Here is a 17,285-nt window from a genome sequence, read left to right on the forward strand (position 1 = left end):
CAGTCTAGTTTATAAGTAAACATTTCTAGGAATAATCAAGTAATGTCTCACTCGCCTGGGAGAGAGCTGTCTCTTTACAGGTGAATCTAAGTTGTTTGGTGTTTACTTATTCACTTGGAATTAAGAGTCATTTGAAACTTTGGTTTTAAGCTTTCACTTTCATTGCAATTATCAGGGTTTTTTGTTGTGACACCATTTATTTTTATTTTCTTTATTCCACTGGGGAATGATCTCTGCTGAGATGTCACCTTCTAGCCCTCCCCAACTATTTGCTCTGAGAGTCACCTGCTTCCTCACTATGTTATCACCCTGTTTTCATATCTCAGGATATCACTGGTATTTACTTATTTGTCTGCCTATTCCTCTGCCACAATTTAAATTTTACAAGAGCAGAGGTCTTCTTTGCCTTGTTCTTTGCTCTCTAGAACCATGTTCTAGAATGGGCCTGCCGTAAACTCAGTTCTTGATGATTATTTGTTAGTTGAAGGAGTGAACAGTTTTAAAAAATTTCAATAGTCCCCAACAGTATCTGGTTAAGAGTAAGTTTCCTTCCCATCCTCCCTCCTAACCACTTCCCCCCCAGAAACAAGAACCATTACCGGTCTTAGGAATATCCTTCCAGAGAGAGTCTACATTTATAAACCAGGAGTAGTTCTGTCCTCTTTTCTTACACAAATGGTAGCATGCTAAACTCTAATCTGTACCTAGCTTTTCATGGAACGGCATGTCTTACAGAGCCTTTCCTAGCCGTACACATAGATTTGCCACTATAATAATCTTTGGTTACATGAAGCAGTCTCTCCATTTCTGGACTGTTGAGAAGTTTTCCGATCTTTTGTCATTACCAACAGGGCTGCCGTGACTACTCTCGTTAAGTAACATAAGTTATTCCTCGTGATTCTGGGGGCACAGACACCAGGTCCTCATCCTGACCTCCTAGGCTACTACCACTGCTTCTCAGTTTCGTTCACGAACCTAATTATCTCCTCCTGGCACCAGGCTATTTGCACAGTGACCCGCGATGTCATTCGCAGCAACGAGGGATAGCATTTCAGGAGACACTCGGGGAGGGGGGGAGGGGGGGCGGGGAGGGGGGGGTAGATGGCTGGGCCGGCCTCTCCCTTCTGTGCCCTGGGGCTTCCAGGCAGTTGGGGCTCTCCAACTGTCTGCTGTCCACAAGATAAACCTTGCCATTTAGTCAGTTAGAGGCGGCTCACCGCCAAGTTAGCCTCCTAGCACTTCTGACCACTCTGTTGGCATGTTTGGAAAGAAACTCTGAAGCTTAGCAAAGACCACATTCTTCCTGTGAACCCACTCTTCTGTGGGAGCCGCAATTAAGGAGAAAGACTTGAGGATTCTCTGAAGTCTCCTCCATTCAGAACGACCTTGGGGAACTTTTGGCATGGTATCTTTGAGAATGCTTAGAGCAGAAACTTGTGTCTGCCCAGTCCTGTATGTTTAAAAAGAAATGAATGTGGCACTCTGTTTTGTCTTTGGAAACTCTTTTTTCCAATCAATTATGAATTATTCCCTCACATGACTCTGGCTGGGGAGATCAGTGTCATTGAGTTGAATTCTGCTTAATAGAGCCTGGGAGACTAAGGATGCTTTACAATGATGGTGAAACCCTAGATCCTTTGGCACTTTCTATTGTCATACAGATGAAAGCTTTACAAAAAAATCATTGTGGGAGTGTTATAGTTTGGAGGCCAGGGGAGGGAGGGTTTGAATGTTCCCCATCCCCCCACTTTTTTTTTCCATAGTGGCCCTTCTTAGCAAATCCAGAAACGTGATAAGCAGACCTTGCAAAACCATTGTTTTCTCTTTGACAGCTGGGTAAATGTGGAGTTTGTTTGAGAATGAAGACTATATATATATTTCAGAGATCCACCCAGTTCCTGACCTGCAGCTAGGAAAGGCCTGCTCAGGCTCAGCATATTCAGCCAGTCTCTGTTTCTGTCTCTGTGTAGTTTCGGTTTCCTGAATCGGATGAGCCTTGTCTTTAGAAAAGGACAAGAAAGACACAAATCCCAGGCCAGGCTGAGCTACGGGCCAGGAGAGATGATTGGAGGCCTTCCCCCTGAGACTGGATCTTCATAACCAGTAGGGAGATATGCTCTGAGGTCAACCGAGGCAAATGTTTTTGGAAAGGAAGTTCCACATGCTGTTTATATTCACAGAGCCTTTCTGTTGGGCCCTTCTTGTTCACAGCTGAAGCTGTGCTTTTAATCTCACAGACCTAGCACACTGTCTTTCTGCTGCCTGAGCTTTCTGAAATCTGGGAGGAGGAGCTGAGCTTTTTGTGTGGTCTGGGGATAATCACGAATCATTTCTAAGGTGGCAGTAATCATGCAACAATCATTTTTAGTCTCCAGTTTATTTCTGTCTTGGTAAGAGCTGTAATAAACTCAACCCTTAGGATCCTGATAGTAAATTGACCAAAGAAGATGAATTTCCTTAGAATTATGAAGAGTAAGTGGCTGTAACAGTTTCATGGGAGATTCTATTCTGGGTTGATTGTACTTCCCTTAAGTAAATACAGCTTTCCCTGAAGCCCCCCAGAATAAAAGGATGTGTGACAGAATTGCTAAGTGAGTTGTTTATTCTAAACACACTTACGTAGCTTTTCTGCCTGTGGGAGTCATCGCATAGTTCTTGGCCTTATTCTGCCTTCAGAGAACGGGTGCTGTCATAACTTGGAATGTTTGTCTGTTTTAGGCCCTAATCTCCTGATGACCAGGTGCTCCAGCTTGTTGACTATTAATTTAATTGAGAGTGTTCTCTTCAGTCCAGGGGAGCATGTTTGTGAAACATCACTAGGATCCATGAGATTAAAACAACACCTCTTTGGAAGGCCTCTTCTAGAAAGAGAGGGTTTCTCTAGGGATGCAGTTATCAACACTTGTGGCCATTTGGGGGTTTCTTTCCTTTCCCTGTCTCTTGCAGGAAAGGTCATTAGCAAATCACAAGCAAACTCTTTCAGCATCTGTGGGTACTGCCCCCAACAGCCTTCATCAGCATTCTTCATTAGGGGTAGGACTTTGCCTTCAAATGCTCCTTTAGAAGCTTTTGCCTTGTTCCTTTGGTGCTCTCATCTTGTAACTATCTTGACAGATTTCTGTCACATTAAAAGTGGATCTGTACCTTGAAGGACAGTTGTTCACCACTTTGCTTCAGGAATGGACTGAAAGCCCCCAGTGGAATCATAAAAAGGATACCACCTCTATAATGGGGTATTTATTTCCCATTCATTACACAAATATCTTATCAGTTACCCTCGGTGTGTGAGGGAGGAGATGGCCAAATTGAAATCAAGTCCCCCACTCAGCAAACTTAAAGTTTAGTTAACCTCGGTGAGACGTAGCTGAAGGCCTCGCTTCCTCTGGGACAAGCCTAGCTTCCTCTGGGACAAGAAATAGGATGAACTGGTTACTCTGGGTAAACCTGTGTCTTAGAGGAGAAATATTGAAATTGAGGAAATAGAAAACTGATAGCCACAGAGGTTCCTTCCATGCAGTCTGGGACCCCCTCTGTTTTTAGCCCCATGACCCACCTTGGACAGACAGGTCTCCACATGGCTATTTACCTACATTTTCCACCATTTAAAATAAGGAGATGACGTAATATTCTCTATGTCCTAGAGTCCCCAACTTACGTCAAATTCTCTGAAGTCCTTAGGAAGAGATTAGATTATAGCCATAATTTCAATGAAAAAACTGAGCTGATACATGCATACAGTGATCTGGCTCTGAATTTAAAAAAAAAATAAAAAATTGGGAATAGAAATAATTTTAAATGAGTCAAGACATATAAACTACATACTCAGATTCAAAGATTATCTTCTTGATTTTCCATTTTATATTATAAAGTTGAACAAATCACAACTAAGGTAGAGAACAGTTGTCAAGCATGATCCTACTTGAGCAAACTTCCCAGGCCTCCTTAAATACTATTCTGTGTTAGGCCACACACCTGGATCGTTTTGACTCAGCAGATAAAAAGCCTGTTGGGTGAATTCATAAACCAGTTGGTCCAGGGAGTTACTCTGAAATGCTGTAAGATGGGACTTAACTTCTTTTCTTTTTCCTCTTCCTACAGAATTCTAAGAATGACACCACTTCCAAGGCAATTCATAGTATATTTAAGAATGCAATACAGCTGCTGCAGGAAAAAGGATTTGTTTTCCAGAAAGATCATGGTTTTGATAAGCTATATTATGTAAGAGACCTGCAACTTTATTTTTTTTCCTTGATACTTTGATCACAACTATATTCATTCCCTAGGAATACCTATTTACTGTTTTTAAAAATCATTAAGGAGGTTCATAAACTAAGTGAAAGCCCGTATCTTTTCCATGTCATTTTTTTTTAAGATTTTATTTATGTATTTTAGAGAGCGCACATGGGGAGGGGTAGAGGGGTGGGAGAAAGAATCTGAAACAAGCTCTGCACTGAGCTTGGAGCCCAATGTGGGGCTCGATCCCACAACTAGGAGATCATGACCTGAGCCCAAACCAAAAGTCGGACACTTAATGCCTTGAGCCACCCAGGCACCCTCCCTACATGATACCATTTTTTTTTTCATGGTGCCATTTTTAACAGTATGTCCTAGACACTTAAACTGTGCATCTGCCAAAATGTACACATTCAGATGCTTCTGTGGCCTTTTTGTTGACCCTCTAAAATGTGATTATCCTACAAATCAGGACTTCTCAACCTTAACACTGTTTGGGCCAGATGGTTCTTTGTTGTGAATGGCTTTCCTTTGCATTGTAGGATGTTTAACAGCATCCCTGGCCTTCATTAACTAGATAGAGGTAGCAGCCTCTGACTTGTGACAACCAAAAATGTCTCAGGACATCGACAGGTGTCCCCTGGGACAGTGGAGAATCTGTAAATAATGCCTGGCAGTTTTGGGGCAGGGTACCAAAATAGCGCATCACAGGCATCTTTCCATGTTAGTACTTTAAATTTTCCTCAATCTTTTTGACCTCACATGGTACTCCATATCATGGGTACTTGTTGGACACTTTTAACCACTTCTTTCTGGTCACCATTGGGGTTGGTTCTGTCTTTTGCTCTCACAGATAGTGTTGCTTTGGCTATTTTTGTGAATTCATGTAAACATTTCTCTTTTTATGATTGACTCTTAAAAAAGGAATTGTTGGAGCAAAGGGCATGTATTTTTAAGCATTTGGCCAACACAGAGTGATTGACCTCCCAAAGTGCTACTAGTTGACATTCCCACCAGGGGTGGAAGTGCTTGCTTGCCTCAGACTAAAGGTTCACCTCTCACAGCCTACCTTTAGTAGTTGGAGGAGCCAACTTTTCAGTGAAAACGGGCTTCCTCATGACATTGGTAGTGTGCCTTCAGTCATGAGTGATTGTCCTGGAGGCAGATCAAAGTCCTGAGGAATCCCAGAAGTCTTGGTATTTACAGACATGATTCTTGAGGGGAAGCCTTCCTGAATAGGACATTTTCTTAATGTTGATTTACACTAGTGATTCCCTATTTTAGAGTTTTTTTAAGTTAAGATGTGTTGGGCACCTCGGTGGCTCAATGTTTGAGTTATGATCCTGGGCCCTGGGATCAAGTCCTACATTGGGCTCCCGGCAGGGAGCCTGCTTCTCCCTCTGCCTGTGTCTCTGCCTCTCTCTGTCTCTCTCGTGAATAAATAAATAAAAATCTTTTCAAAAAAAATAAATTAAGATGTGTTTTAAATACTATTTGAGTAACTTAAAGTTTATTTTTTAAATTTTATTTTTAAGTAATCTACACCCAGTAGGGGCATGAACTCAACCCCAAGATCAAGAGTCAGTCACATGCTTTACCAACCGAGCCGGCTAGGTGCCCCAGTTTTCTTCTTAAGCACTACACCCCAGTATGGGGCTTGAACTCCTCACCCTGACATGGAGAGTCACCCACTCTACCCACTGAGTCAGCCAGGTGCTCCTGAGTAACTTTTGAAAAGGGTATTTAATCTGTGTAAGGATGAGTGCAGACTACCTCATCTTGGTGTGGAAAGGTCTGGTAGGGCAGGGGAAACCCTTGCTGGGCAGCTCACCCTGACATGCTTCCCCTACCCCTCCTATTCTCCCTGGAGGCTTTAGGGTTGGCCCCCTGTGTCTGTAGAAAGCTCTTCCCAGGGTAGCAGCATGACCTGGGCAGCTGGCCGGGGCCAAGGTGTGGCAGGGCTAGGGCACTTCCTCCTGTGAATCAGTGTGAGCTGGGCTGGGGAGATCCCACAGTACCAGCTCTCTTCCTTCACAGAACCATCATCCCCTTCTCTGCCTTCACTCCGCCCCTTCCACCTCTTCGCCCAACCTGCAAGTTTCTGTTTTCCAGAAGGCCTTGCCTTGGGGAAGTCACTGTCACAGGGCTGTAGATGGCTTGTGTTTGTGTTGTGCTTTCTTGCTTTCAGCAGCTCTCACCCCCATTACTCTAGATAATCTTCACAGTAACGTTGTGAGTCAAGAGAAAGCAGGCGTTGCCAGTATCCCCATGCATTCCCAAGTCTGCTTGTTCTCTAGGTCTGGACATACAATTCCTTATAAATGTATTTGTTCACAGGCTTTTTCTTCCTTCCGCCTCTTTTCCTTCTTTCCTCTTTTGCTTTTTTTTCTTTTTGTTTTTAGATTTATTATGGAACATGAAGGTGAAACCCATTTGGTTACTGCTTCCCTCTTACTTGAGCTGGTTGAGAAAGGAGATTCCTTTTTTTTTTTTTTTTTTTAAGATTTTATTTATTTATTCATGAGAGACACAGAGAGAGAGAGAGGCAGAGACACAGGCAGAGGGAGAAGCAGGCTCCTCACAGGGAGCCTGATGTGGGACTTGATCCCGGGACTCCAGGATCACACCCTGGACCAAAGGCAGGCACTAAACTGCTGAGCCACCCAGGGATCCCCAGAAAGGAGCTTCCTTATGTTTGCCCTTGAGACAGAAAGTGTTTCAATGGATGGGCTAGATGTACTCTTTTGCTAGCTTTTCCTGACAGTTTTTTTTTTTTTTCCTGACAGTTTTTATTTCATTTGTTTTTCTTTGTAATTGGGAGAAAGAAGAAAAGTAAGGAGATGGGAGACATGTGTCAGGGCCCAGAGGAAGGAGTCCTGGTTGGGGACTTTGATCATTCATGCCTCCCTTTGAATATAAAAGCGAGTATGAGGAACGTTATAAATGTGTCATGAATATTTGAGAAGAAAGTTGCACCTTAAAAGTATGGAATTTCAGTTTTCTGTGACATCATGGCCCCAGTAAACCACCTTCCAAGGGAGTGTGCCTCTCGGCCAACTGCAGAGCCCTGAGCTGCTCAGGGACTGAGCGGGTTTGACAAGAGGCCAGGTGTCAAAAACCCTATTGTTTGTGTAGGGATGGTGATTATTGTGAAATCTTGAGAAACTATCCTAAATACCAAGCTGGGAGTCAGATGACATAACTACTTCATTGCTCAAGAATGCTTTGTCTCCTGTTTTCCCCATTTAGGTAACCAGAGAAGACAAAGAACTACATAGAAAGATCCACCATATCATTCAAGAAGACTGCCAAAAACCAAATCGTAAGTGGTGGAATGTATGTGTGTGTGTGGTACCCCGGTGCACTGCCGGGGAGTGTTCCCTCCCAGAGAGCACTGGATGGAGAGTCAGGAGACCTGGGGCTTTCCCCAGTAGTGACTTGGAAAAACGACTGGTCAAGACAACTGCCCTATCGGAGCCTCAGTCTCTTCTTCTGTAAAGGGAGCATTAGACTCTCAGGGTTGTTCTGACCTTAGCTGCACATTAGACTTGGCCATGGAGCTTTTTTAAACATGCAGTGCTCAGGTCCCAACCCTGGGGATTCTGATTCATTAGGGGTTGGGACAGGAGCTGGACAGGTGAGCATCGCAGGTGATTCTTGTACAGTGAGGTAAGACACGAGGCCAGGACTTTCTGATCTTCTGGTTCTCATATTCTCACTAATTTGTCTTATTTCTTATTCTACTCTTGCCCCTTGTCTTTGAACCCAGACGAGACAGCTTCCTTTCTTCTAACATCAAGGCTTTCAGTGTGAGGAGGAATGGTTCTAGACATTACAGTTTATGATTAGTGTAATTCAGTCATCGTGGAACCTGATAATTTGCAGAAGAAATGGTTTAAAATACAGTTGGTTTCAGTGGTGTTAGGTCAACCCCTAGTGGTTAGACACTCAAACTGTAGGTAGTCTGACAATAGACATTACCATCTTCACACTTGTCAGAAAAAGAAGAAAGCACTAGTCCTATCTTTAAATCCTATGTAAACTGATCAGACTTCAAGGTGACTTTTCAGTCTGTCTTTTGCAAGCATATGCTGATAATGAACTTTGCCATTTGTCAATAAACAAGCCTGGAAGAGCAGGGAAGACTTGTTAATGATGGCAGGTCTCCTCAGCCTGCTTGCTTTCTCTCCAGAGAAACCCACCCTCAGCCCTCTCAGCCACTGCATCCCCAGGACTTGGCCCTGCTCCAGGCTGTCAGCAGGTGGAGCTGGACCAGGTCTCCAGTCCTGGGGTTTATGGTATGCAGCCCTGCTTAGCCTTTAAGAACCGATGAGGTCATATCCCAGAGTAGGGTGACAACAGATCTTAAAATAAACTGAAAGCAATCTATTATTTTAATGCAAGGTTTCTGGCTTTTGTTTACATCATTCAGAACAAGGACGAGTATCCTTGAGTTGGGGGAAAACCTGTCCACCCACTATTTAGGGTGCTTTAAAGAGCACTGAAATGTGGAGTGCTTCAACCAAAAAGATGAGAGGCTGCTCCCCAGGTAGCCTTCCTGCACTCATCCTCATTGTAGGCCACTAGCCAGATCTTATTTTGATCTGCATTGGGAACAGGATGGATTGAAATAATCCCAGTGCCTGGTGAAGCAAATGAAAGGAATCACACTTCTCAGGGGAACCAAACTGCCTGGTAACCTGAGAGTCTGTAAAAGTGGCAGGTTTTACACCCCTTCTAACTCCCAGCCCTCTTGCCTTGGTGAGTGTGTATGTCAAGGTGGACAGCCTCTGCCACTGTATATGGGAGCCTCTAAAAGCTTTAAGCTAGTCCCCAGAAATAGGACACTCCCAGAAGCTGAATTCTGGAGCATTAGTAACTGAGAATACCAGTCAAAATACCTCATAGGGACTGTCTTGGAATCTGTTGAGATCACTTCTTGTCATAGAAAAAAAAACCTATGACATTAAAAAAAAAAACAACACATATATATATCATGTCTGGACATGGTAAAAAGTCAAACAGTGCAAAGTGCACACAGAAAGTCAGACTCCCTCCAGGGTCTATGTTCCCAAAGGCCATGGTTGTTAATCAGTTTCCTACATATTATTATAGAGATGTTATAAATACTTACAAACATACCTGTGTAGTTTCTTTTTAAAAAGCCCCACAAGTAAAGGTTAACATTCGATTCTCAGTTTCCACATCTTGTACCTTAGATCTAATATTGGCTTCTTGAAGTCATTCAGCAACAGCACACATAACAGTGCCTCAGTCTTTTTTAATCACTGCACAGGATTCCATTATATGTATAGATAGATCTTCAACCACTTAATCATTCCTACTGGGCTGTTCGTTTCTGACCTTTTGTACAAAATAACAGCATTGAATTTTTCCTTATCAGGATGATTGGTAGGACATGAAATCTCTAGTCCTTTATAAGTCAGTAACGGAACAACTTACAATAAGGAAAGGACTGTAAATGTGAAGCCTGTTTCCAGCCCCTAAGCACTGATACTGGGCTTGTCTAAAGCCAGGCAGCATGGCAGAGGTGAAGTGCTGGGCTCTCCAGCCCCCCTTCAGTGGGTTTGAATCCCACGTCTACCTCTTTGTAGCTGTGTGATCTTGGGCAGGCCTCTGCATCAGTTTTCTCTTTTTTTAAGTTTATTCATCTATTTTAGAGAGAGTATGCGTGAGCGGGAGGAGGGCAGAGGGAGAGAGAGACTCTGAAGCTGACTTCTCGCTGAGCCGGGAGTCCAACAGGGGGCTCTGAAGATTATGATCTGTGCTGAAATCAAAAGTCAGTTACCTAACCGACTGGGCCACCCAGGCACCTCTCTTCTTTAAATTAAGTATAGTTGGTTTACAATATTATATTAGTTTTAGGTGTATAGTGTAGTGATTTAACATTTATATACATTACAAAATGATCACCATGATGTCTAGTGACCATCTGTCACCGTACAAAGTTATTAAAATATTGACTTTTACCTCTATTTACATTCATGTCACTGTTTTATAACTGGATGTTTGTACTTCACTTACTTCATCCATTCTCTCACTCCCCTCCTCTCTGGCAACCACCAGTTTGTTCTCTGTAGTTATGAGTCTGTTTCTGTTTTGTTTGTTTTGGTTTTTAGATTCCACATATGAGTGAAATCATATGGTATTTGTCTTTCTCTGACTGACTTCACTTAGTGTGATACCCTCTAAGTCTATCCACATTTTCGCAAATGGCAAGACTCATTCGCTTTTTTTTTTTTTAACTCATTCTCTTTTATAGCTGAGTAATGTTCCATTGTATATACACACTGTATCTTCCTTACCCATTCATCTATCGATGGACACTTGGATTATTTCTTTATCTTGGCTATTGTAAATAATGCTGCAGTGAATATAAGGGGGCAGATATATCTTTCAAACTAGTATTTTCATTTTCCTCAGATAAATGAAATGGAATTTCATGTCCAGAAATGGAATTGCTGGATCATATGGTATTTCAATTTTGAATTTTTTAAGGAACCCCTATACTATTTCCCATAGTGGCTGCACCAGTTTACATTCCCACCAACAGTACTTGAGGATCCCCTTTTTTCCACATCTCCAACATTTGTTATTTCTTGATGACTTTTTGATTCTGGCCATTCTGACAGGTATAAGGTGGTATCTCATTGTGGGTTTAATTTGCATTTCCCTGATGATGAGTGCTTTTGAGCATCTTTTGATATGTGTCTGTTGGCCATCTGTGTGGTTTCTTTGTAAAAATGTCTATTCAGGTCTTTTTTAATTGGATCGTTTGTATTTTTGGTGTTATATGAATTCTTTATATGTTTTGAATATTAACCTCTTATAGATCTGCCATGCACAGATATTTCATATTTAGTGGGTTGCCTTTTGGTTTTGTTGATGGTTCCTTCATATGCAAATGCTTTTTTAAAAAGTTCAATGTAGTCCCAATTGTTTATTTTTGTTTTTGTTTCCCTTACCTGAGGAGACAGATCCAAAAAATATTGCTAAGACTGATGTCCCAAGAGTTTACTGCCTATATTTTCTTTTAGAAGTCTTATGGTGGGGCATCTTGGTGGGTCAGTCCTTTAAGCTTCTGCCTTCAGCTCAGGTCATGAGTCCTGGGATTGAGTTCCAGGTCGGGCTCCCTGCTTAACAGGGTGTCTGCTTCTCCTCTACACTCCCCGCCCAGCTTATCTTTATCTTAATTCTTCCATTGCATGAGCATAGAATGTCTTTCCATTTGTTTATCTTCAGTTTCTTTCACCAGCGTCTTATCATTCTTAGAGTACAGATCTTTCACTTCTTTGGTTAAGTTTATTCTTAGATACTTAATTATTTTTGATGCAATTATAAATGAGACTGTTTTCTTATTTTCTCTTTCTGATAGCTCATTTTTAGTCTATAGAAATGCAACCGCTTTAGGGATGCCTGGGTGGCTCAGCGGCTGAGCATCTGCCTTTGGCTCAGGTGTGATCCCGTGGTCCCAGGATCGAGTCCCACATCAGGCTCCCTGCATGGAGCCTGCTTCTCCCTCTGCCTCTGCCTTGGTCTCTGCCTCTCTGTGTGTCATAAAGAAATACATACATACATACATACATACATATGTACATAAATTAAAAAATCAATCTTTAAAAAAAAGGAAAGAAAGAAATGCCACCACTTTAGATCCAAAGACACAAATGGATTGAAAGTGAAAGGTTGGAAAAAGATAACCTGTGCAAATAAAAATAACCAACAGAGAGCAGGGGCGGCTATACTAATACCAGATAAAACGAACTTTTTTTTTTTTTTAAGATTTTATTTATTTATTCATGAGAGAGAGAGAGGCAGAGACACAGGCAGAGGGAGAAGCAGGCTCCATGCGGGGAGCCCGACATGGGACTCGATCCCGGGACTCCAGGATCACGCCCTGGGCCGAAGGCAGGCACTAAACCACTGAGCCACCCAGGGATCCCTAAAACCAACTTTAAAACCAAAAGTTTTAAAGGACATTATATATTACTAAAACCAAAAAAGGACACTATATATTACTAAAAGTTTCAATACAGCAAGAGGATATAGCAATTATAAACATTTATGTACCTAATGACACCATCAAAATAGATGGAGCAAAAATTGATGAAAGTGAAAAGAGAAATAAATAGTTCTACAGTACTATTTGGAGACATCAATACCCTACTCTCAATAATGGATAGAACCAACAGACAGAAGATAAGGAAAAAGAGGACTTGAACACCACGAGAAATCAGCTGGGCCTAACAGACCTACACAAAACACTCCAACAATAGAATACACATTCTTCTCAAGTGCACATGGGACATTTTCCAGGATAGAGCATATGTTAGGTTACTACTTAGTCTCAGTAGATTACAAAAAGATACCATACAGAGTATTTTCTTGACCACAGTGGGATAAAGTTAAAAATCAGTGACAAAACTAGAAAACTTAACACATTTGTGGAAATTAACACTCTTAACTAGTAGATAAGAGAAGAAATCACAAAGGAAATTGGAAAATAGCTAGAGGAATCAAAGTTTAGGAGACACAGCATTAAAGGGAATGTTATAGCTACAAACACACTATAAATTAGAGGAATTTCAAATCAAAACCGAACTTCTGACAATTTAAGGAATTAGATAAAAGAGGAACAAATTAAACCAAAGCTAGCAGAAGAAGACAGACAATAAAAACAATTAGAGCAAAGATAAATGAAGTAGAGAATAGAAAATAATAGAGAAAATGAAACCAAAAGTGGATTCTTTGAAAAAAATCAAAATTGCCAAAACTTTAGCTCAAGGGAGACGAAGAAGAAAAAGGAAAGACTCAAATTACTAAAGTCAGAAATGAAAATGAGGACATTAGTACTGGTTGTACAGAAATAAAGATTGTAAAAGAGTACTGTGAACAGCTTCATGCTAACAAACTGGATAACCAGATGAAATGGCCAGGTTCCTAGAAACAAAAGCTACCAAGACTAAATCACATGGAAAAAGGAAATTTGAATAGAGCTCTAACTCATAAGGAGATTGAATCAGTAACTAAAAATCTACCAACAAAGAAAAGCTCTGGACCTGATGGCTTCTTGGTGAATTCTACCAAACACATAAAGCAAAACTAATACCAGTCCTTCTCCCCATGTGACTGGAAGGTCACTTTGTGAGCATCCCTCCCAGACAACCCCCAGATGGCAGCATGGCCTTTCTGAAGAAATCGTCTAAGGCCTTCGGGGCAGTTAGCATCACTGCTTGGGGCCCCACATGTGTCCATAGGTCCTCTTGATCCCTGAGCTTGGGCGTCCAGGCCCAGCAAAGACCTATGAAAACCCAAGTGTGGTGAGAGTCCCAGTGCTCCCTCTCTGCCATGTACAGGCCTAGTTTGGTTGGAGTCCCTCTCTACCCTCCAGCATCACCCTTCCCAGGAAGGGCTGAAGCTGCTTTGGAATAGGGACTAGGTCACGTGCACCATCTGGGTTATGAAGATGACATTGTCGTCATCATTGCCATGTAGGAAGCACCCGCCACAGGGCTCCTTTAGTCCCCACAGCCTCTGGTGAAGTAGATGATACTCTTTCCATCTTACACCTCCAGAGATGTGAACTGCTCTGCCTGAGTTGGAGCTAGTACTTGAATTTGGGTCTGTTGGACTCTGGAGTCAGCTCTCCCTCTGTCACTTGCTCCTCCTTTTGCAGCACTACACACATTGTAGGGTTCGGGAAGTCTTTATGGAATGAATGTTGAAGCAACAGCCTGGAAACCAGTGAAGGTGGCAAGCTGTTCAACAGCAACCCAAACAGGGAGGAGTGCTGAGTTGACAGGGCCACTAGAGGTCAGAATTTAGCAAGTCTCCGTTAGCTCAAGAGCACTGCTTGTGATATTCTCTGACTCTTAGAGCTGGAAAGGACCCCAGGGGTGCCCTCCCCCTCCCCCCTGCTTAGTCCCTCCCCCTCCCCCTCCCCCCTGCTTAGTCCCTCCCCCCCACCATTGGTGAGAAAACTGGGGCTCAGGTGCGCCACCTCCCAAACCATGCTTTGCCCAACACCACGATACCTCTTTAATCACCTTCCTGTAGCCTAAAGCATTCTATTCTCTGAAAACAACATTCAGTAACTGTGTGGAGCAACAGATGTGCCAGATGCTGGGGATGCAATGGAGAGGCCAAGCCTGGCCCTGCAGGGGGGCTTTAAGTGAATCTGGGGAGGGTTTGTTTTCAGTAATGAGGTTTGACTTTGACTCAGAGTAACAAATGCATTTTACATCATGATCCAGTACTATATATATATATACACACACACACACATACATATATATACATACACATACATGAAAAAAATGCATATACTTATACATGTGTATATTTATATACAGGTAAAAAGTTTCACAAAATAATACTTATAGTACCATAATGCAATGCATTTTGTAATTTCCTATTCCCTTCTTTCTTAATCTGTTGATAAGGAAACAAATGCTAATCACACAACCCATTGAGTTGATTCCCTGACCCTCTAATGGTCACAGCTTCACTGTCCATTCCACTTCTCTAAATCATTGGTTTGAAGTAGGAAAGAGGTTGCTAAACCCTGAACTTTTATCATTGTAAACTAAATGGTCTTGGGTTTTTTTGAGGAAAGCAGATTACTAGAACACAGCCATCGTGGACAGGACTGCTCGGAAGCCTAGGCAGAGAGGAATGAGAACGGAGTAGTGGTCAGAATCCCTTCCTCCCCAGGCTGTCTCGTTAGTCAGGACTTACGGGAGGACTGTGGAGTCTGCCGTAACCAGCTCTGTTGTCCATCTCAAGATGGCTTCCGCCTGGGAAGCTGTGGGTTCAGCCCTGAATAGGTGCCCTCATGCATGTAACTGCACTAGAGGAAAAAGATTGTCAGTACTAAAAATCCATTCGGTTATAGATAATAAATGATTAGCATTCCCTGAAGTTGGAAGGCCCAAGTTCCTGAGCTGTGAGTCCACGTCATGTGGTGAAATCAGGGTCCTGAGAACAGGGCTTTTGTTAAAATGCAGGTCCTGACTTGGGAGCTTTGGAGGGGGAGGGCTAAGAAGGGGAAGGGGGGCCTGACAGGCATGCCAGACTTAGCCAACTGCCTTTTTCAGCAGACACCGAGAAGGGCTGCCACTTCCAGCACATCTTGGCCTGTGCTCGCCTGAGCATCAGCCCGGGCCTGAGTGAAGGTGTGCTGCAGCAGGTGCTGGAGCTCCTGGAGGACCAGAGTGACATCGTCAGCACAACAGAGCACTACTACACGGCGTTCTGAGGAGAGGCCTTCTGAGGAGAGACCAGTGGACGGCGTGGGCGGGGCCAGGCCAGGGAAGAGGAAGACGGGGTGGTGGTCACTCCTGGGCTCTGATTTTAAACATCACCCTGAGTCCTATAGGTCTGGTGGCGATTGTCTCATAATAAACTGTGAAATATTATTTAAGGAATGGAATTTGGCATAAATTCTGTAGGCTGCCCTCTAGCTGCCATATCCTTGGGATAAAATAACTTTTATTTCGGCCATGACATAGAAGAAAACCCTCCCTGTTGACCTCCATACTGGACCAGACATTTACCCTTGGAGCAGAAGGGAAGAAAGTATAAGTGGCTGAATTGGTGTGTGTGTGGCTTAGGGTTCTGTCATAGTAAAGGGATGTCACATGGTAAAGTGAACTGAAAAGCATATAGCCAGATCACACAGACCTAAAACATTTTAAAACTTCAGACTGGCAGGTGGTACATTCTTGTAGGCCTCTCTCAGTGGTTAAGAACTTAGTGTAGGGAACTCATTCTTGGATGAATATCACTCATCTGTGATTTCCAAGGGTCAAGTACCAGTGGTGGATTCTGAATCCTGGGATGGATGTTGTTTACAGACCCACCCGGAGATGGGAATAAATGGATCCAAGGCATGGCTGTGTTGGTCATTAACTTCTTTCCTTACGAATCAAAAGGTGTCTCAGTGTATTTCCCTAAACTTGATGATATACGTGACTAAAGACATTGTCCTTTAATGCCCTGAAGTCCCTTGCCTGGCCGGTAGATACTGTTTTCAAGGTTACCACTAAATGTGCAAGGCGTCCTGACATCCAGACAAAGACTCTGTATGTGCCCAGACAGGTGATGGAGTCATGGTGTTGCTAGGAATGACAAGGTAAAGGGGAAAATTCTGAGATATGTAGTAGGCTTGTTCTAACAGCTAAATGACAAATCCAGCCAGCAAAAATAAAGTGTGGAGAAAGATTGGAAGTTAATTACAGTCATTGCAAAAAGGCACATCTGCCTTCGTCTGCTGCATTTGCTCTTGACGTAATAAGCTCTTAGTGGCTCTGCTGGAGAGCCTGCAGGCCTTGAGAGTTGTTCTGTTCTATGTGGAAATGGAGTGGTTTTTATACACAGAAATTGGCTGCAGTTTCATATGTCAGGCTGAAGGCTAGTACCAACACATTGCTTCCTGTCGTGGACTTTTCTACTTGATCCAAACATCTGCCCTCCTTCTAACAGAAGTTTACCCAGATAGCTGCCCTGTGTCCTCTGTGCATTTGGAAGTTTCCCCGTAAATGGGGTCTACTTGGAATAACACCCCAGGAGTTCTTCCTTAATAGCAAAGGATGTTCCATGTTGAATACATCGTAGATTATTGAGGCTGCCCAGGAAGGAGTCTTGAATCAGCAACCCCATTTCCAGGGTTTATCCCAAGGAGACAACCACACAGGTGTGAGAGGAATGCACAAGATTCCCATTGCTGTGTAATTAGGGTTCTATAATTGGGGAAAATATCCATAGGGAAAAATTAATTATGATACATGTATACAGTACAATACTCTGCAACCGTTAAATGATGGAGTAGACTGATAGCATTCCCATGGGACACTTACCAAGAAAATTGAGTCGCAGATCTGTTTATATAGTATACCACTATTGCTCTAAATTACTTGTATCTGTATCTCTATACAGAGAGGATGTTTCTGCATGCACATCTGTATAAATGTGGCCCGGGTATACACGTACAGTTGATCAGTCTCATCTCCTAGAAAGACTTTCTGCACTTG

At 42.8% G+C, this 17,285-nt stretch overlaps 1 protein-coding gene across 18 annotated transcripts in view; it reads left to right on the forward strand.

Moving 5' to 3' along the window:
* Positions 1-17,285, forward strand: part of STN1 (STN1 subunit of CST complex) — a 62,633-nt gene that overhangs the window by 26,530 nt on the left and 18,818 nt on the right. For 9 of the 18 annotated variants that reach the window (XM_072805432.1, XM_072805435.1, XM_072805443.1 and 6 more), the window contains 3 exons: positions 4,099-4,218; positions 7,483-7,555; positions 15,351-16,145. In XM_072805432.1, coding sequence (XP_072661533.1) covers positions 4,099-4,218; positions 7,483-7,555; positions 15,351-15,511 — 354 coding nt within the window. In that variant the 3' untranslated portion in view covers positions 15,512-16,145. Of the gene's footprint in view, positions 1-4,098; positions 4,219-7,482; positions 7,556-15,350; positions 16,146-17,285 lie in introns of those variants that run through there. The other 9 variants (XM_072805437.1, XM_072805436.1, XM_072805439.1 and 6 more) reach the window with 5 other exon arrangements.

The sequence above is a fragment of the Canis lupus genome, chromosome 29 (assembly GCF_048164855.1).
Source record: "Canis lupus baileyi chromosome 29, mCanLup2.hap1, whole genome shotgun sequence".
In the NCBI taxonomy this organism is placed as follows: Eukaryota; Metazoa; Chordata; class Mammalia; order Carnivora; family Canidae; genus Canis; species Canis lupus.